The sequence below is a fragment of the Triticum dicoccoides genome, chromosome 4B, assembly GCF_002162155.2.
Source record: "Triticum dicoccoides isolate Atlit2015 ecotype Zavitan chromosome 4B, WEW_v2.0, whole genome shotgun sequence".
NCBI lineage: Eukaryota > Viridiplantae > Streptophyta > Magnoliopsida > Poales > Poaceae > Triticum > Triticum dicoccoides.
This window is the reverse complement of record NC_041387.1, coordinates 591,050,697-591,070,129: the sequence shown is the minus strand read 5'-3', so window position 1 is coordinate 591,070,129 and position 19,433 is coordinate 591,050,697. Positions and strand designations below refer to the sequence as shown.

At 48.5% G+C, this 19,433-nt stretch overlaps 3 protein-coding genes and 1 long non-coding RNA gene across 4 annotated transcripts in view; 2 read left to right on the top strand and 2 right to left on the bottom strand.

Annotated features, from left to right (window-relative positions):
• The first annotated feature begins 3,088 nt into the window (after positions 1–3,088).
• Positions 3,089–4,966, top strand: LOC119291627 (2-hydroxy-6-oxononadienedioate/2-hydroxy-6-oxononatrienedioate hydrolase-like). The gene is made up of 4 exons (XM_037570422.1): positions 3,089–3,812; positions 3,903–3,995; positions 4,118–4,185; positions 4,374–4,966. The coding sequence occupies exons 1-4, from the start codon at positions 3,147–3,149 to the stop codon at positions 4,513–4,515; spliced, it is 969 nt and encodes a 322-aa protein (XP_037426319.1). The 5' UTR covers positions 3,089–3,146; the 3' UTR covers positions 4,516–4,966.
• A 48-nt stretch (positions 4,967–5,014) lies between these two features.
• On the bottom strand, positions 5,015–6,388 carry LOC119291629 (ylmG homolog protein 2, chloroplastic-like). Its single transcript, XM_037570423.1, has 3 exons — positions 6,123–6,388; positions 5,813–6,027; positions 5,015–5,447 (listed from the first exon to the last, which is right to left on the bottom strand). The coding sequence occupies exons 1-3, from the start codon at positions 6,348–6,350 to the stop codon at positions 5,195–5,197; spliced, it is 696 nt and encodes a 231-aa protein (XP_037426320.1). The 5' UTR covers positions 6,351–6,388; the 3' UTR covers positions 5,015–5,194.
• Positions 6,389–12,956: 6,568 nt separating this feature from the next.
• LOC119293948 lies at positions 12,957–13,621 on the bottom strand. Its single transcript, XR_005143264.1, has 3 exons — positions 13,347–13,621; positions 13,201–13,272; positions 12,957–13,073 (listed from the first exon to the last, which is right to left on the bottom strand). It is a non-coding gene; the product is annotated as an uncharacterized LOC119293948 (long non-coding RNA).
• Positions 13,622–14,950: 1,329 nt separating this feature from the next.
• LOC119291626 (copper-transporting ATPase PAA2, chloroplastic-like) overlaps positions 14,951–19,433 on the top strand; it is a 7,392-nt gene continuing 2,909 nt past the window's right edge. Inside the window, exons 1-10 of the mRNA XM_037570421.1 lie at positions 14,951–15,755; positions 15,911–15,988; positions 16,464–16,561; positions 16,641–16,694; positions 17,038–17,124; positions 17,339–17,503; positions 18,065–18,175; positions 18,939–19,007; positions 19,093–19,202; positions 19,306–19,411. Coding sequence (XP_037426318.1) covers positions 15,116–15,755; positions 15,911–15,988; positions 16,464–16,561; positions 16,641–16,694; positions 17,038–17,124; positions 17,339–17,503; positions 18,065–18,175; positions 18,939–19,007; positions 19,093–19,202; positions 19,306–19,411 — 1,518 coding nt within the window. The 5' untranslated portion in view covers positions 14,951–15,115. The remainder of the gene's footprint in view (positions 15,756–15,910; positions 15,989–16,463; positions 16,562–16,640; positions 16,695–17,037; positions 17,125–17,338; positions 17,504–18,064; positions 18,176–18,938; positions 19,008–19,092; positions 19,203–19,305; positions 19,412–19,433) is intronic.

Genomic DNA, 19,433 nt, shown 5'->3' with positions numbered 1-19,433 from the left:
TCGGCGCGAACCAGAGCTTGAAGACGTACTGGGACCGCATCAAGGCCGAGTTCGACGAGCGGAAGCTCGTCGACCCCTACTTCAAAGGTGTCTACATGCAGCGCGGCTCCAAGGCGATGGCGAACCATTGGGGGCGTATCCAGTTGGCGTGCAACAAATGGCATGGAATCATCGAGGAGGTCGCGGCTCGCCCGGAGAGCGGCGCCAGCGTTGAGGATCAGGTGCGCACGCCGTTCGCCCGCATATCTTCGTCTCGTGCGCCCGCCGCCCGCCAACTGTTCGTCCCTCCGCGCAGCTGCTGCGTATGTTCGCCATGTATCGGGGCGACAACCAAGACGTCGACTTCAAGCACCTCCACGTCTACAAGCGCATTGACAAGTGCGAGAAGTGGGCGGAAGTCCGACGTGCCCTTGACAAGGCCAAGGAGACATACAAGCCGGACGCGACGACTCCGGGCGCGTCAGAGGGGCGGCCGGACGGCCACACATTGGCAAAGAAGGGGAAAAGCGCCGACGCGGCAACCGCGCGAGTGCAGGAGTCCATCGAGCATTGCCTCGCCGACGCCCAGGCCCGGGCCGTCCTACGCGAAGAGAAGACCGAGGCGCGGTGGTCGTCGCTAATGAAGAACAACGCCATCAAGCTCGACCTGCTCCGGACGAACGTCGCCACGAAGAAGAGGAACACCGACATGGCTTTTCTGATGGGCGGGGCGGACATGCTCCAGAGCAACGACGAGAAGCTCAAGGCGTGGTACCTGGTGCAGCGCGGCCTCATCCTGAACGAGCTGCCGACGGCAATGCCGACGACGCCGCCGACGCCCACGACCACACAGACGCCAAGCCCGAACGACGCCTCTACATCGCCGCCCAGCAGTGCCGAAGCCGCGCCGACGCAGCCCAGCACCGAAGCAGCTCCGACACCGACGAGCCCGCGCACGCCGACTCCGCCAACGCCTGGAGCCGACCCCGCCGAGTGAATCGTTGCGCACGCGAAGCCGCGCCGGGCGCTCTGTTTTGTAACGCCAGACTACGTCCGATCGCCGGATTTGCGGCGGCGTCTTTTGAGAGCGGGAACGACCAAGTTTAAATTTCCCGCATCCTGGGGCCGGCGCGTGGGGGCGTGACTGGGAGCTAGGTCGCCCCCAGGGGCTGAACTAGCGCCGGCACGCCCCCAGGCCGCTCTATTTAGGCGCCCTGGGGGCCGAACGGCTGGAGATGCCCTCATGTCACTCACCTAAGCATGCTATGGCAGGTAGACGACGTGCATGCATGCAGCAATGGCAGCTAGTCAAATCTGAGCGCCCAGGGACCAAACGCCAAGATTTATGGCGTTTCCTCCAAACGCCAAGGAGCATGGCGTTTCGCTTTGCCACGTCAACGCCAGCTAAGCTCAGGCCAGGTACAGACGCCATGGACCATGGCATCTCCCGTGTAAGCCAAACGTCAAGGATGTTGGCATGACCAAAAAAGGTTAGATTTGAACTTTTTTAACAAACGAGGTCAATTCTGAAATTTGTTAGCACAAGAGGTTAAAGCAGAAAAATTGTCCTGTCAATTCAGAAACGATGTGCAGGTTCAGTTACAGACTTGCGAACACAGCCAGCATTCCGTTCTTGTCCAGCCAGTCCACGACAAGCTCTCTGTAATTTGTCTGACTGACCAGTGACCACACATAGCGAACGTATGCATCTGTATTTTTGAAGATGCTGTCGACGAGCACCCGTTCCAGTTACTTTTTCGACGAAGATGAACACCCTTTTTGTTCAATATTGAAAGATGAACTTGTCGATCTATAGTAGTAGAGCTTGGACTGACAGAAAAAATAAATTGGCCACGACTCTGTAGCCGACACCTCCTGCCTAACAAATCTAATAACGCTGCACTTATTTCCTACCCTTTTCAGATTTAGCAGACGATGCACAGTGCAGTTATATTCATGCCGAACCGCTTATCTTGACTGAGAAAGATTTGTCCCTTTCTGATTGTTGTTTTGGCAAAGCCTTTTCTTCTTGGCAAAGCTGGTACTGATGGAGACTGGATGGAGTATTCATGATTTCGCAACATTAGTAATTTCAGCTGTGTGTTTGGCCATAAAGATAGCTGCGATTCTGAATCAGATGGTCTTGTTGTATCCTGTCAGAAGCTCTTCACGGAGAACAGGGGACAGCTTATCCATGTTTTGAATGGGATCAGTGGATCACAGTCGGCACAGTCGCACAGAACAAGTTCCGTCATCTACAACCGCAAATAGCTAATGTGAGCCCTACGCGGATGCGTCATCTAGAACCACACTATATACTCCCACGCATCTAGAACCACACTGTATACTCCCATCTGTAAACGCTCTTATATTTCTTTACGGAGGGAGTATATCTCAACACTCAAACCTATACAAATGAAAGAATTTTTTTGAAATAGCAGAGGTTTGGCACGCTTGGCTAAAAGAAGGTTCCTTGCAAAAACATCATTAGAACATAAACTGGACTTTATTGCCTTACTTGAGATGGGCGCGACAATTTTACGTCGCACCTTCTTAGTACTTTATCCGGTGGCGTCGATTTTAACTGGCACGATCCGTCAGGATCTTACTTGGGGTCAAGTACGAAACAGTAGAAGCGGTGGATCTCTGTTGCATGTGCCTATGCGCCACCGTTCCCTGGGCACCACAACGTGGTGCATGCCTGCGCCGTGTCCAGCCGTAGCATCTCGGCTATCCGCCAGATCCGCGTCCACGGCGCTGCATGGGGGGACGAACCACCGCCAGCTCAAAACAGGCGCGAGGGAGATGCGGAGCGACGCGGGGCCCGTGGGGTTTCAATGGAAAAGGAAGGGTGGATGCCATAAAGAAAACATGCCATTGCCACAGATCGAGGACCGTGCCTGGTTTAACGAGGTATAGCCACACTTGTACTCGTACTTCCCGTCCGGAAATACTTGTCATTAAAATGAATAAAAAGGGATGTATCTAGAGTACATACGTACGTACTGTATGAGGTATGCCAGAGCCGACAGAATTTGCTTTGACGTGTCGGTGCTCCGGCGAGCGGCCACCGCTCTATACGGCTATTTAAGACCCAGTCGACTTCGTCCGCTTCATTTCGTCGCTCCAGCTGCTGCACTGGTGCACGTGCTCGGCGCCGCGCCACCATGGGCTTCAGCTTCCTCCCCGTGATGGAGTACCTCTCGCGCCGCGCCTTCCACGCCGCCGGCCTCTGCCCCCACACCGTCACCCTCCCCTGCGACCCCGGCGAGGGCGGCGGGGCTCGAACGATCCACTACTGGGCGCCGCCGGGGGAGCCGCGCCTGCCGCCGCTCCTCCTCATCCACGGCTTCGGGCCCATGGCCACATGGCAGTGGCGCCGACAGGTGGGCCCCTTCTCCCGCCGCTTCCACGTCGTCGTCCCGGACCTGCTCTGCTTCGGCGGCTCCTCCCCATGCCCCTCCTCCCCGGCGCCCTCCGAGTCGGCGCAGGCCGCCGCGCTGGCCGCGCTGCTCGACGCGCTCCCGGGCCTCGCGGCGACGGCGCGCGTCGCCGTGGCCGGCACGAGCTACGGCGGGTTCGTGGCCTACTCCCTGGCGCGCGCGGCGGGGCCCGCGAGGGTCGGCCCCGTGGTGATATCCAACTCCGACCTGCTCAAGACGGCGGAGGACGACAGGGCGTTCCTCGAGCGCGCCGGCGGCGAGTGGGCGAGCGCGGCGGACTTGCTCATGCCGCTGGACGCGCGCACGGCGCGGCGGCTCATGGAGCTCTCGTTCTACCGGAAGCAGGTCACCTCCATGCTGCCGGACTTCCTGATCAGAGAGGGCGTGCAGGTGGCCCATCCATTGTTGCCTCTGCACTACACTAATAGTTGATCAATAAATGCCAGTACAGTACCGATCAGTGATCTTGTCAATTTGCAGAGACTTTTCAGCGATAAGAGGGAGGAGAAGATCGAGCTTATGAAGGCCATCACTGTAGGGACAGATGAGTTCCAACTTACACCCTTGGAGCAGGTAAAACTCTGCACAAAATGAAGAGCAAATTCGACGCAGCCGCACTGTATTCTGTTTCTGAAATACAGTAGTGTATCTTTCAGAACCTCTGTTAACTATGTATTCGATCTTATGAATGGCAGGATGTTTTGCTCGTCTGGGGAGACCATGACCAGATATTCCCTGTGGACAAGGCATTCGCTGTCAAGAGGTAATCCATAGCTATCCCAGCGCAAGAACTGACAGTGACTTGAAATGGTCGATCTTACTTCTGCTCCACTGCACACCATGGTCCATGTATACAGTATACTGTAAATTTTCTACGTATACTGTGATGCAAATTTACAAATTGCAGCATAACCTCTTGCGTGATTACTAGTGTGCTTATGATGGTTTCAGGTGCTTAGGAGAGAATGTGAGGTTGGAAATCTTCAAGGAAACAGGGCATGTGCCGCAGATGGAGGACCCGAATCGGTTCAACGAGGTCGTCTTGGACTTCTTGCTTGCCTCTCAAAAGTCCCCAAACCAGCATGATCAGTAGTTCAAATGGTCAGCTCCGTCCTGAATCCAGAGTACCACAGAGCATTCCTGAACTTGAATATCCCCATACAAAGTTTGCAGGAATTTTGCTATACATATGACAATGCTCCAAGTTGTTCAGTAATGTTGCTAGTGCATCATACATTATATGTTGTAAACTAGTATATGCTTCAGCCAATAACACCACCTCACCCTTCAAGCAGCAAGAATGCTTGGATCCATTCAGGACGCAGTAACAAGTACAGTGGCAGAGAAGAACCATCAAATTCTGACCTTGTCATGTAAATTATGTGGGTGTTTTTATAAGACGATTTTCATTGAACCTATATGCTGACTGTGCAGATCCAGGAGGCTTTGCTTCTTAAAACGAATTGTGCCTAAACGGCTGTAGTTAACATCAATCCTCAAAGATTTAGAAGCCAAAGCGATATGCTTCTTAATGTTTATTTTCCCTTGTTATGTGTGAGACATGGGGTTTTTTGTTTCATTTCCTCAAGCAATCAACAAAGTGAGAAACTTATCAGATACCAAAAACATGTCATTACAGTCAAGCAATTTGGTTCCTCTACATACACATTCATCAGAAGAAGAAGAAAAAACAGGCCTCAGTGGTAATTCGACATGCCGAATGACAGTATGCATTTGATGGTTACAGAGCACTCCACAAAATTGCATGAAGTCTAGCGAGCACCAGCAGCCTCTTGCGATTTCCCCGGGCGGAATCTCCGCATCCATTTCCTCTGGTTGGCGGTGAGCTCGTCAGGGTGCAGGGAGCCGGACGCGGCGTTCTGGGCGGGGAGCTCGGCCGGGAGCGCGGCGGCGGTGCCGGTGAGGGCGTTGAGCACCAGGAAGGCGAGGATGGGGGACAGGTCCAGCCCTCCCAGCGGCGGGATGATGCCCCGGAAGATGTTCAGGTACGGGTCACACACCGTGCTGCACGCCACAACAACATCTTCAGAAAGGCACCAAACCAAACTGTACATCTGTTCCGTGAAGTGAAGCAAAAGCCTTTCTGCTTTTGCACTGTCGCGCCTCCTTACGACTTCTAACCAAGATTATGATAGTGATTGCGATCATTGCGTCTTAGTGGTAGGTGCCAGTGACCAATTTTAATTCCCTACGTTCTCTGAATCATCCAATGCAAACAGCACTACCAGTAGAGTACACGCTAGCAACTGAAAAATGGCTACGGAAATGTGGTGGTTTTCTTGTGTCGTTCGATTGGTCTGACGCATCATTGTAGATTGTATTGCTACTGCTGGGATAGTGCGTTGCGTCTTACAGTTTGCAATGTGTACCTGAGGGGCGAGACGATGGCGGGCGGCGTGTTGGGGAACCAGGTGAGGACGAGACGGATGACGAGCACGGTGTTGTAGAGGCTGAGGAAGCTGTTGACGCCGTTGGACACCACCATGCCGGCCACGGACCCGCCCAGCACCGCCGCGAAGCAGCCCTCGCCGCCGGCCAGCGGGCACGCCGCCTGCCGCATCGCCACCATCCTCTGCCTCCTGCTCTGCTCCTCGCATCGGCCGGGCCTACGGCGTCAGTTCAGAAGATCGCCGGCGCGCGTTTTCACGAAGCTCCACTAGGGCGTGAACGTTTGCGTACCTGAGAGAAGGTGGAGAGGTGGTGGCGGAGGTCGAAGAGCGGCTTCAGGAGCGGGTGGGCGGCCGCCGCGGCGGTGAGCTCGTCGAGGCGGCGCGCGAGAGGGGCGAGGTCCGGGGCGGGGAGCGCGCGCGGCCGCTGGGCCCCCGGGTACGGGATGCGGCGTACGGCGAGCAGGAGGGGCGGCGCCGACGCGTGGTGCTGCTGCGGGTCGGCGTGCGGCGAGGCCATTGGATGAGAGTTGGAGCGGGCACGCCGGAGAGACGTGGATGGGACAGGAGACGAGGGATTGGAGATAACGTTCGAAGCGCGAGATATTAGAGAACTTTTGCGCTTTGGCCCTTGTGGCATTACGAAATTTGCCAGAAATCCTCAAAAAGATACGGATATTCATCATGTGTAAAACTCAATTCCTTTGTTTGGCATGCAGCTCCGTCTACTCCCTCCGTTTCAAAATAGGTGAAAATGAATAAATCTGGCCCTTATTCAACACAAAATAACCTCAATCTAGGAAATATTTTATAAAATGGCCCTCTTTTACATGACGCTCGGGGCTAGGGCGCCATGCCAGAGAGCATGACGCCCCGGGCAAGGGCACCATGATAACGACATGTAGTATGGCGCCCCGGCGTAGGGCACCAATGCCATATAGCATGACGCCCTAGCCTGAGGCGTCATGCTATCTAGCATGGCGCCCTAGTCTCGGGCGTCATGCAAAAGGGGCCATTTCATGATTTTTTTTCCAGATTGGGGCCATTTTGTGTTGAAGATTCAGATAAGGACCAGTTTTGTCCATTTTCATCCAAAATAGATGACCCAACTTTATACTAACTTTGTACTAAACTTAATATAAAATTGAGTTATCTATTTTGAAACAGATGAAGTAACAGGTATCATGCATCATTTTTATTTAGAGCAAAAGACGGAGTAGAGAACAGACGAAGTTGAGGAATCATTGGACTACATAAACTAGTATAGTAAAATAACTGAAGTTGTATCGGATTAACAATTTTAAAATAAACTTTATTTGCAAAAATAAAAAATCAATGAACTTGGAACTTGGAACACCGCAAAGAGAAAAACTCAAACAAGGACGCAACATTGCACCTCCGTAATTGCACGTCCTTGGGAGCAATGAGTGAGGTGGTCGCTTACAGGTTTGATTGAGTTGGATGTAGGCGCGGGGTGCGGTTCGAAACTACTACCCACACGATACTGCTGCACGATCTTTGCACGACGTGCTAATCCAGCGGCTAGTGCCTTTCTAAATCCTGTGCATGTCCGGCTGGATTTGAGTATCGTGCATGAATCGTCTGGCTCGTGTCGTGTGTATAGCACTGCTGGGTGCGGTTTGAGCTTCCCGATGACCTTTTTTTTTACCGTTTCGTCTATAACTATTTTCCAAATCGGAGGGGTTTGATGGGTTCTAGATGGATGTCGAAGATTGGGATTGAGTGGAGAGTGAACTCTTTCAAGCTGAAAGGTACTCCCTTCATTTTTGTATACAAGGCCATAAACCCATACTACAGGTATCAAGATAGAAATCAACGCTTACTTAAGCTAATGTTGCAAGCTTGTCTTTTCTCCTCGCTCGACGTGTTAATTAATGTGTATTTTCCTCTTCAACGCACAACAAGACAACCCTCTCACTCCTCGTTGGTTGACTAATGTGGTACATGAAAACCAAGCTTCTTACTCCCACATGCATGCAAGGGGTATTAATGTCCTCGGTTGCTAATACGAGGTAAACCTCATCAATTTTACCTCGATTGATGTTAGTGGCCTTGTATAGTTGGAAATTGTAATTTTGATAGTGACCTTGTATATAAAAACAGTGTCAAGCTAGAATATATGCATCAATGGCTATTTGACAAGCTGGATAGGTGTACGGGCATTCAAGCATCTTCTTTTTGCCTCGGGTAGGGGTTTGTTTTTTGAGAGAAAACGGCGGGAGGAGTTTATTCAAGATTATAGAGTTACAATTAAGAGGCAAGAATTCCTCCATACATGTGGTCCTCTGTGTAGTTAGACAACGGTGCTACTTCCAGTGTGGCTATATCATGCCAAACAATCTACTACACTATTCTGGTTGCGATGAAGCTTTTGCGAAATAAAACTTCCGAACACCTCTCAACTCTTTGATCTTCAATGCTAGATGGCCATACGGAGAACGAAATAGTGAATCGTCTCTGAATGCACAATGATCGGAAGCTCAATGTGTTTGCAGGGCTAGAGCCATGCCTTGCACCATTGCATGTATCTCCGCCTCCAACACATCATTGTAGTTGAACTGGTATTTGTATGCAACAAATATGATCGTCTTGTCATGACGTCGAAGTATCATGTCAGTTGCGGCCTGAAGAAAATATGCCCTGGGGGCAATAATAGAAGTTATTACTCCATCTATTCCTAAATATAAGTCTTTTTTAGAGATTTTAATATATATATATATATATATATATATATATATATATATATATACATACGGATGTATATATACATAATTTAGAGCATAGATTCACTTATTTTGCTCCGTATGTAGTCCATATTGAAATATCTAAAAAGAATTATATTTATGAACAGAGGGAGTATTTATTTCCATGTCCGTAATTGATGTTTATTGTATGTGTTATAATTGCAATGGTTCTCGAGTCCGCATAACCAGGAGGCTCATAGAAAAACTCATATGCATGTGCGGGATAATAAAAGGTAAAATTGAGTTCTAGTCTCAGCTCTAAGACTAGTGTGTTGCAGATAATTCTATTTTCCTGATCATGAGTATAGTTATGTAACAAAGATGCAGGCAACTTTGATGACACGTTGTTGGAACGACACATATGTTGAATAGACCCAACCAATTGATATATACTCCGAGATCATATCGTCATTCAGTTATTAGTAGAATCACGCAAAATTTAACGTTTACATAATTTCTTAAACCATGAGAGTATTAAGCATACTCATAGCAGATGATGTACTTTCAGGTTGTTGTAACGTCAACCGGGTGATCATAATTTCGGGTTGTTCCGATGGTCACAAATCGCTAAGAGACCTCATGTTCGTGCAGCTCTCTAACTATGGGATTGGCAAAGCAATTTAGTACTCCTTCCGTAAAGAAGTATAAGAGTGTTTAGATCACTAAGAGTGAGTAGGCAACAAATTGACACCCAATTTTTTTTGGCTTTGCCCACACTTTGGCAAGCAAAAATTTGGCATCAAATCAAGCATGCTCTAAAGTGTAAATGTACTTTCATTCATGATTTTTTTTTGCGAAACCATTCATGATTTTTTTTGTTAAAATACGTTGTGTGAGATGAAATCTAGTACTCCCCCTGATCGGTATTAATCGTCGTTGATTTAGTACACCTAATATGGATCGGAGGGAGTACGTACGTACGCCTAATAGTTACTAGTTTGAAGACGCACCTAGGAAATCTTGTCGACTAATCGTTTTTCCTCACGTCTCTCGCTCCTGGCGGTTGGAACCCTAGTCGCCGCCAGGAGAGTCCAATCTTCCAGCGCCGTTCTCCGGTGACCCCCCTCCGCCGACGACCCCGATCGTCAATGGTGAGAGGGGTCGCCGGATCCACGCGTGTGGATCGTTTTTACTCTCTTATAGTCTTGATGTTTAGGTTGTTCATCGTCTTGCTTCAGCGACGACGATGACAGCGCTGAATAAAGATTCTTCGAATCCTTCTCTGACAAGGCCATCGGTCCTATGATTGGGGATGAATTTGGAAACCAGTCTATTCAAGTAAGGATGGCGTGACGGCGGCTGCATCCTCGTGGTGGACCTGTGTCCTCGGGCTCCGTCGTTGCGACGATGTTTGCTCCAGCGTCGGTGTGGAGCTTGGGAGGTAGTCCAGGAGCGGATGCAGATTATGGTCTGTATCGACGATATTTAGAAGATTGGAACATGTGCTATGTTCGTGGTTCGTGGATAGCGGGTATGATTTCCTCCTTCGGCGTCTTAGTTGTGGTGGGGTGCCAGATTTGGAGTTCGATGGCGTGTCCGGGGTATTGCCCCGGTCTGGTTCGTTCAAAGACAAGGGCTTCACTTTTGGTGAGCCACCTTGAAGGTCCGCAAAGCTGCATATCAGCAATGGAGCCATGTCAAGCTCGGGTGAGGAGGTGATTCGTCATTATTTTCTTCAGTGACTGCTATGGTGGTGCCGGAGGCAGGTGACGGACGGTGGCGTCAAATTCAGAGATGTTCTGCTATCTTTTCAGTTTTGTCATGTCGGTCCTTACGTGACTTGTATTTTGATCTTTATGATATGAATGAGACACATATTACCATGAAGAAAAAGAGTACGTACACCTAATATGGATCGATATTAATCGTCGCTGATTTAGTACACCTAATATGGATCGGAGGGAGTACTTACAATAAAACTAAAAAACACCTTCTTGCAGTTTTTTATAGACATCTAACCTTTTTGGCACACAATTATACCACACCCTATGTTTGTAAATGTATTTCGTTTGGGAAACGTTTGTGGCCGACCGACCGGCCAAGCGTTCGGCCGGTCTCACCACTCACTCCCTGCGAGCTCACGTTAACCTTCTTCTTCCTCAATTCAATGCCTCTCCTTTTGTCCTTCTTCGCCATCATCCATGGCTTAACCAGACAACCTCCTTGGCGCCCAATGTCGCCTCTCCGTCCTGGCCAACGAGCCCCTCTCCCAACCCTCCTTCTCCTCAATTCACATCCCCGTGAGGTCCTCGCAGTCATGGCTGCTTACAACCCTCATGGATCCCAGCGATGGCCTCCACCCAACTATAGCTGCGAGTCCCTGTTGGCGAAGCTACGGGAACCGTCATTAGGGCGCTGCAACGATGCAGTGGTGGTTTCGCGCACGAACTTGCTACAACGGCCGGCGACGACTGCTACAATGAGCGGCGGTGGTGGTGCGCACGGCCAAGGCACGATGTGTTTTGCTGGAACTAGCATCCGCGTGCGCTACAACCGGCCACAAAAATGCTGCATCCGGCCAAGACATCACCCGGCGGCATGGGCAGCATTGTGGTGCGAGATTTTTGCTGGAACCGACATAAGAAGAAGCTACTACAGGCCAAGGGATTGCTGCAACCGGCCATGGGTGTCCATGTGGTGCAGATGAGATGCTGGAACTGACAACCTCGCGTGCTACAACCGACTATGAAATGGCTGCAACCGACCATGGCGGCGATGGTGGTGATGCGTGCGAGATTTGCTGGAACCGGCATTCCACAGAGCCGCGACCAGCAAGCCGTTTTGCTGGAACCAACAGCCAAAGATGCTGCGACCGACAAACATTTTTGCCGGAACTAGCCTATGAGACGGTGACAGAGCTATGACCGGCGCACCAATTTGCTCATTTTGCTGGAACCGGCAACCAAGTATGATGCGACTAGCGAGCATCTTTGCTGGGTAACAACAAACTGAGGGTGTTGGGACTAATTCTTTGTTGGCTGGAGTTGTGATCGGTGGGGATCTACAACCGTGATGCTGGAGTGCCACAACCGTGATCAGTCATTGCTTCGACCGGACACGACACTGACCCGATAGCCATGGGCGGTACCCCCGTCGGAGCTTGACGAGCACAGCCATAACACGGCGGGAGAGGTTGCGACCAAGACCACACGGAGCTGCAAGCGGTTGCGTGCCATCTACAACTGGTGAGGGCAAGGCTGCGAACAACCATAGGCGCTGCTTTGATGCCAAGGTCAAAGGCGGCGAGCTTCGACGGAGAGGCCGAGGGTGGCGAGAGTGATGACCGGGGGAGGACGAGTGGATGACCTGGTGTGAAGGTGTTGACCGCACTGCTTTTTTTGGGTGGAGGCGAGATTTCCTTTTTGGTTGTTTGCTTTAGGGATGGACGAGGAAGATAACCCGCATCGGATGGTTACAAGAGTTTTAATGTTACGGTGGGAAATAGGCCGGCCAAAAGTTTGGGCCGACGCACCGGCGCCGATCACTCAGGAGTAACATGTTTTGGCAGTTCAGTTACATTCAGGAACATAGGTACTCCTGTAATAAAGCTGCTACGACAATTAATTTGGACTAGCTTGAGAGAAAGTTGTGCGCATGTTTTCATTAAAAAAAATACATACAATCCTCTCCTACGTCTAAACAAACATCTCCTCGCCATCGTCTAAAAAAACATCTCGAAAAAAAATCCTTACATTCATCTAAAAAAGGAGAAAATTACCACCGCAGCTCACCCTGTGCAAAACCGAACCGAAAACCAAAAACCGAACCGAAAATTCAGTTTTTTCAGGTTTTGGTTATGGTTTCAGTTTGCAAAATCCAAAACCATACTCAATTCGTTTTTTTGGTTTAAAACCGAAAAAATTCGGTTAAACCGAACTAAACCGAAAGCCCAACAACATAAAAAATTACAGGCCCAGTCGGCCGGCCCAATAGGCAATGGCCCTAGGTCAACTCACAAGTCCCTCACGCTCACCACGCAGAGCCGCAACCCGCACAGCGGCACAGGAGAGACCGAGGCCAGCCGCACAGAGCACAATATGGGTGGCGGCGGCGCCCTAGCTTAGCTAGGTCATACTCCGGTGCATCCATCCGCGCTCCGCAGATCCGGCCCCTCCGCGGCTCCGTAGCAGGCGAAGCTCCGTGCGTCCGTCCATCTCCCCTTCGTCCTCCATCGCGCACACCGGTGACGCTGACCTCTGCCGTCCGTCCTCTGCATCGCCGCTGACCTCCGGCTCCGCCCTCTTTCCTCCACGCCGTTGAGTCGCCGACTCGCTGACATCCGCGGCTCCGCCCTCCGTCGCGCTCGCCGACGCACGGTTCCACGGAGCAACACGAGCCGTCGACGCCATCATGGTAAGCTCATTCTTTGACCTTGAGTTCGATCTGGTTGGATACTTGTTCAGTAGCATAGCATCTCCCTGATCTCATGATACTTGTTCAGTAACATAGTTGGTTCAGTTTGGTTGCAGTAGTAGTGGCTGAGAAAAACAAGTATTTCTTCAGTAGTAGACTAGTAGTAGCGGCTGCAGTAGTGTTTGTTTGCTACTGAAAATTTTTTTCTTCAGTGTTGGTTCTGTTATTAGTACTAATCTGAATGGGAACTACCTAACTTATTTCTTCAGGTGTTCGATAGTGTCAACCTTGGTGCTGGTTATGTTGCTAGTCAAGGTTCCTTACCTGAAACACAACCTGATGTTACCCCTGACAGTGTTAGCAAGAAAAGGAACAAGAGGTCAAAGGCATGGACACACTTCACAATTCAGGTGGATGATCCGGATCATGCAAACTGCAACTATTGTAGTGCTGTATTGGGTTGCAAATCCACATCGGCAGGTACTGCTTCTTTAGTAAACCATTTGAAGATTTGCAAAAAAAATCCTGCCCACATCGGTAGCAATCAGACCGAGCTTACCTACCAAGTTTGTGCTGATGGCAACTCTGTGGTTCCTTGGCAATACAATGAGAAAGAAGTTAGAGAAGCATTTGCTCGCATGATTGTGGTAGATGAGCTTCCGTTCATATTTGCAGAGAAAGAAGGTTTTAGGTTCTTCATGTCTAAAGCTTGATTCATGCTGGACATGTCTTTGTTCCAGAATTTCTTCATGTTATTGTACTGGACAGGTACTGTTTCAGAATTTCTTCATGTTATTGTACTGGATATGTACTAAGTGTCTAAGTGCTTGTACTGGATTGATTTGTGCCTTGTGTTATTATGTAGTTTTGCTGGTGCTTGTATTTGTAGTCTTGACCTTGTACTAGATTGTGCTTGTATGTACTAAGTGCTTGTACTGGAACATAAATTGTGTAGAATTTCTTCAAACACGTCACTAGGTTGTGCTTGTACGGTTGTACCCCTTACTTGTATTGGACATATACTAAATTTGTTTCTTCATGTAGCAGAACCATGTCTTGATCAGAAGTTCGCGTCAACTTTGGTTAATTTGGTTATTACCGAAACCGAACCGAAAGCAAACGGTTACAACCGAAACCGAACCGTATCTATGTATAAAACCGTATAAACCGAAGTATAAAAACCGTATAAACCGAACCGAATCAAACCGAAAAAACCGAATGCACAGGCTGAACCGCAGCCTACCAGCGAGCGGCACTTTGACCTCCATTTAAAAAATACCGAAGGTGCTCACCTCCATCTAAAAAGAAAATACATTTAAAAAATAATCCTCATGTTCATCTAAAAAATTTGGCCAACCAGCTTGCTGGACGTGCATAGCTAGTTGGCCGCTCTACACACGACGCTTAATGGGTTTAATAATTGGAGGAAGTAGTACATAATTTGGCAAAAATAAATAAATTACAACAGGACCAGATTCAGCTAGAACGCTATTGTGAGCGCGAACCAACCTGTGGTTGGATGGTTAGAGGGACTGTGGTATCCCCAGCCCACCAGGGTTCAAATCATGGTGCTCGCATTTATTCCTGGATTTATTTCAGGATTTCCGGCGATGCATATTCAGTGGGAGACGACGAGGCGCTTATGGTGACTTCGTAAATCTCAAGATGATATGCCGGCTCAGTATTTCGGAGGTGCTCATAGAGGTAGGATGTGCGTGTGTATGTTCATAGGGGTGAGTGTATGCGCGTGTATATGTCTGTACTGAAGTTCAAAAAAAAAGAACGCTATTGTGAGCACTGTGAATACTCCCGGTGGCAGAGGGGTTCTCCGTTCTTCCTCCGGGAAAGGGGAAACAGCACCCACCGCGTTTTCCACGGCGAAAGAAGCCTTCGAGGGCCCCATGGATCGCCGTCCAGAAAATCCAAATCCATCCACGATGGCAGATTGGCGACCTCCTCCTCCGAGCAGTCCACGTCGCCACCCCTCTCCACTTCACCACGGCCACTCTTCCGCAACTCCATTTCCCACCCACCACCTACTCGTCGTCGACTCGGCCCGTTCCTCCATGGCCACCACCACCTCCTCCTCCCGTCTCCTCCTCCACGGCTCCAAACCCTAGGCGAGGCGGCCGGGCACCCGAGGCTCTCATCCGGGCGAGACCTCCGGATGGCCGCCATGGCCACCGCTCCTGCCTCTCCCCTCCTCCACGTGCGCGCTCAAATTCCCAACGCCAGTCATCTCCTCTTCGCGCGGCGCCTCCGCCTGCCGCGCAGCCGCCGCTCCGCTCCCGCCTCCCAGCAGCGCCTCCGCCTCATCCCGCGCGAGCTTTTAGCGGGCACGCCCCGTGCCGCGGCCGACCCCTCCGCCTCGACCGCCCTCGACGTGGCCCCCGCGGCGGAGGAGGGGACCAGCGCGACCGTGCTGCTCGACGTCAGCGGCATGATGTGCGGCGGCTGCGCGGCGCGGGTGCGGTCGATCCTCGCCGCGGACGCGCGGGTGGAGAACGCGGCGGTCAACCTCCTCGCCGAGTCGGCCGCGGTGCGGCTGCGGTCCCCGGCTCCGGGCGCCGGGGAGGAGCTGGCGGAGAGGCTGACGGTGTGCGGGTTCCCGTCCGCGGCGCGCCGAGGGGGCGCTACCGCGGGCGCCGCGGAGAGCGCGCTCAAGTGGAGGGAGATGGCCGCCCGGAAGTCGGAGCTCCTCACCCGGAGCCGTGGGCGCGTCGCCTTCGCCTGGACGCTCGTCGCGCTCTGCTGCGGCTCGCACGCGTCCCATCTCCTCCACTCGTTCGGCATCCACATCGGCCATGGTGAGTTTAATTAAACCACCGGAGCGTGATCTCAAGTCGTGAACGGGAAAAAACCAAGTTCAGTTGGCTGCTTATTTTATTGAGGCTCGCTAGATTGGCCACTGATGCTCACCCTATTGAATTCTTATTATATGACCGGTTTGTGCACGGTGCAGGAACATTTTTGGATGTGTTGCATAACTCGTATGTGAAATGTGGCCTTGCTATGGTGGCATTGTTTGGGCCTGGTAGAGGTATACTTGGCTCCAATATCATCTTCAAAATCTTATGCATTAATTAGTGTACTTGTTGTTTATTAGCTATGTTTCCACAAGGACAGTGATTGTACGTGCATTACAACATATAAAATCAGTTCAAAGGAATGATAGAAAACTCAGTATTCACCAGGTAGGTGTATCGACACAAGATGTTTCGAACTTTGGCTCTACATTTAGTCATCATTAGTACAATATTGGTTTTTGATTCATGAGCTTTTGCTTGATATGGCGGTCTCTTAAGAGACATTTGTTAAATGCCTCCTACGAAACAGAGACATAATGACAGAGTCAGAGGGATTGTGCATTCTTTATTCTAGAGTTAAGAAAACTGCATTTTAAAAACAAATTGCAAGTTCGAACTGAAACCGATTTCCAGCATGGTCTTGCACTGTGTTTTTCAGGTATTTTATTAATTCTTTCTCACTCTGTGGTAAATGTAACTCTTGCTCAGATATACTTTTTGATGGTCTAAGAGCGTTCAAGCAAGGCTCCCCCAACATGAATTCTCTTGTAGGATTTGGGTCTGCAGCTGCATTTGCTATTAGTGCAGTAAGTGAACTTATAGGGGATGTTTTTTTTCAGACACTCAAGAATAATAATAGTCTAATAGAGATTTTCTTGTATGAAGGTTTCCTTGCTGAACCCTGAATTGGCATGGAATTCAACGTTCTTCGATGAACCGGTGAGCAATCTTTCATGCATGAAAATAACAAAGAAAAAATATGATAACAAACTTGGAACTCCTATGTACTTGCTGCCACTGCTCTTGTGCCCTGGCACTGTATTTCTGTCAGTTAATGAAGTTGCTCTGCTTTTGAGTCTATTAGCAAAATCTGTGTCAATGTCCGACATTTATTTGTCGGGCATATTTATTAACAAGCCAGACACTGTATAATCGAATCATTCAACATACAAGTCCTATTTCTGTCTTCCACATTACTTCATTTGATTTGGCAGTTGATCAAACAACAGTTGAACTATATTTTAAGAAGTTTTGTTGAAGAAATTCATCTTGTAGCATGCAGGTCATGCTTCTTGGATTTGTACTTCTGGGACGATCTCTTGAGGAAAGTGCTAGGCTTAAGGCATCTAGCGATATGAATGAGCTCATTGTAAGTAAATATCTACGCATTGTATGAACACATGCAACATTTCCTTTTTGTATTACTAGAAGCTAAAATAAGAGGCCGATACTTTTATTAATAAATCTGTATAAACTGTTGAACACATATTGATAGTTAGTGAAGTAACGTACACCTGTCTATAATTGCTTGACCAATATAACTAATGTATTTACAACTCATTATGTCTCATATTATATGGCAGTCACTCTTATCTCCTCAGTCGAGGCTAGTCATTACATCCTCAAGTGACGACCTTCCTTCAGATGGCATTTTGAATTCGGATGCAATAACAGTTGAAGTTCCTGTTGATGATGTCCGTGTTGGAGACTCAGTATTAGTTCTTCCAGGAGAAACTATCCCTGTAGATGTAAGGAGCCATGGTTTATTTTTTGTACTTTCTAGTATCTTACAATTACAGTGCAGTGATACAACATTTATGTGATTAAACATAAATGAAGTCTAAATTTGATGAGCCCCTGTATGGCCATTAATTCCTTGTGGTAAGGCATCTTACAAAGTGACATAAATGTGCTAAAAGACATTTGGAGGTGGCTCCTTTTCCCTTTTCTGTATTAATTCTTCAGACTTCTAAGACACATTGATCGGTATTGATTTGCTGACTTCAATGATGTTTCATGTATTGCTTACTCACATACTTTGATATCCTTACTCTCTGTGTATTTCTATGCTGTCTCTAACAAATGGTTTGAGCGAAATTGCTACTCGATTAAAATAGTTATTAGTATATATTTTAGGACGAGTCAAAATGTTTGAAGGGTGTTCTAGTTTCTTTTCTTCTTTCGCGAGGGAACCAATGGTCGTTAATATAGACACGATTGTCATCATTCTGTTGCACCTTCTGTACATCTGCTTGTCCTTGCATAGAATTCTGATAGATCTACTGGTCCATTGGCACCTATTCATACAGGGAAATGTCACTGGAGGATCAAGTTTTGTGGATGAATCAATGCTTACTGGAGAATCCTTGCCGGTAGCAAAAGAAAAAGGATGCCCTGTATTTTCTGGAACTGTTAATTGGGTATGTACATGCACATAATAATTTCTGCCAGAAAGTATGGTATCTTTTCCCGTTTCTGATCTTCACTCCCACTACATTGTGTTAATCAATTGTGATTTTATTACAATTTGAGGATCTGTGTGTTGTATATATGTCCTTCATAGTCAATGTAGAAGTTAATCATCGGGAATCGTAACTAACATTTCAATAAGCTCTTCACTCACGAAAATACAAAGGTGGACATGGTTCCATGCGCACCCACATGAACAGTAAATTCGAAGAAAATACTAGGAAAATTTTAAAAATTCTAAAATTTTGTGGTATCAAACTTGGTCGACCATTCTACTCACGTGTGAAGTTAAGTGAAGTATTGACACCGGTGGTATTCTTAGTGAAGAAAATACAATTGGGACCTTACGATGGTGAAAACACTATGAATCAAACAGTGTTTGTTAATATAGCTTTGATTTTGTCATTTTTGCCCAGAATATCACAGATGTCATTTATTCATGAAACTTCGTACGTGAGTGTACCGGTCTACTATGTATGTTACAAAAAATGTTCAGATTTTTCTAGGTTTTTTCTTCTTCTGAATTTACTATTCATAAGGGGTGCGCGTGGAATCATGTTCACCAAATCCGCGTCCCTTCACTCATTCTTATTATGTCCTGGTTGATCTCTTTAATCTTTTTAAGTCTCTCTCTCTCTCTCTCATGAAGTGCATGTGCTCCTTTCAAACTTAGCTAACTTAATTTACCAATCCATCGTTTTGTCTTTTCTACAGGATGGACCTTTAAGGATCAAAGCCACAACCACTGGACCGTCGTCAACAATTGCTAAGATAATCCGCATGGTAGGTATACACTGCATCACTATTTTATTATTTTATACTATAAGGGGAATATGTTTGTAATTCTATTCATACTGTCCCTGAACAGGTTGAGGATGCACAAGCACATGAAGCTCCTGTACAAAGGCTTGCGGATGCGATTGCAGGGCCATTTGTGTATACTGTTATGACGTTGTCTGCAGCAACCTTTTCTTTCTGGTATGCTCTGCTGCTCCTTCTCTTTTCTTTCTGAGAGAAAAGCATACAAAAAACTGCTGCAGCTATATAAATATTGGTTTAAATTTTTTCTATGTATCCCAAGGTACTTATTGGGCACACACCTATTTCCGGAGGTCCTTCTAAATGATATTTCTGGTCCTGATGGGGACTCGTTGCTTTTGAGCTTGAAACTTGCTGTGGATGTACTAGTAAGTAACCATGCTATTGTTT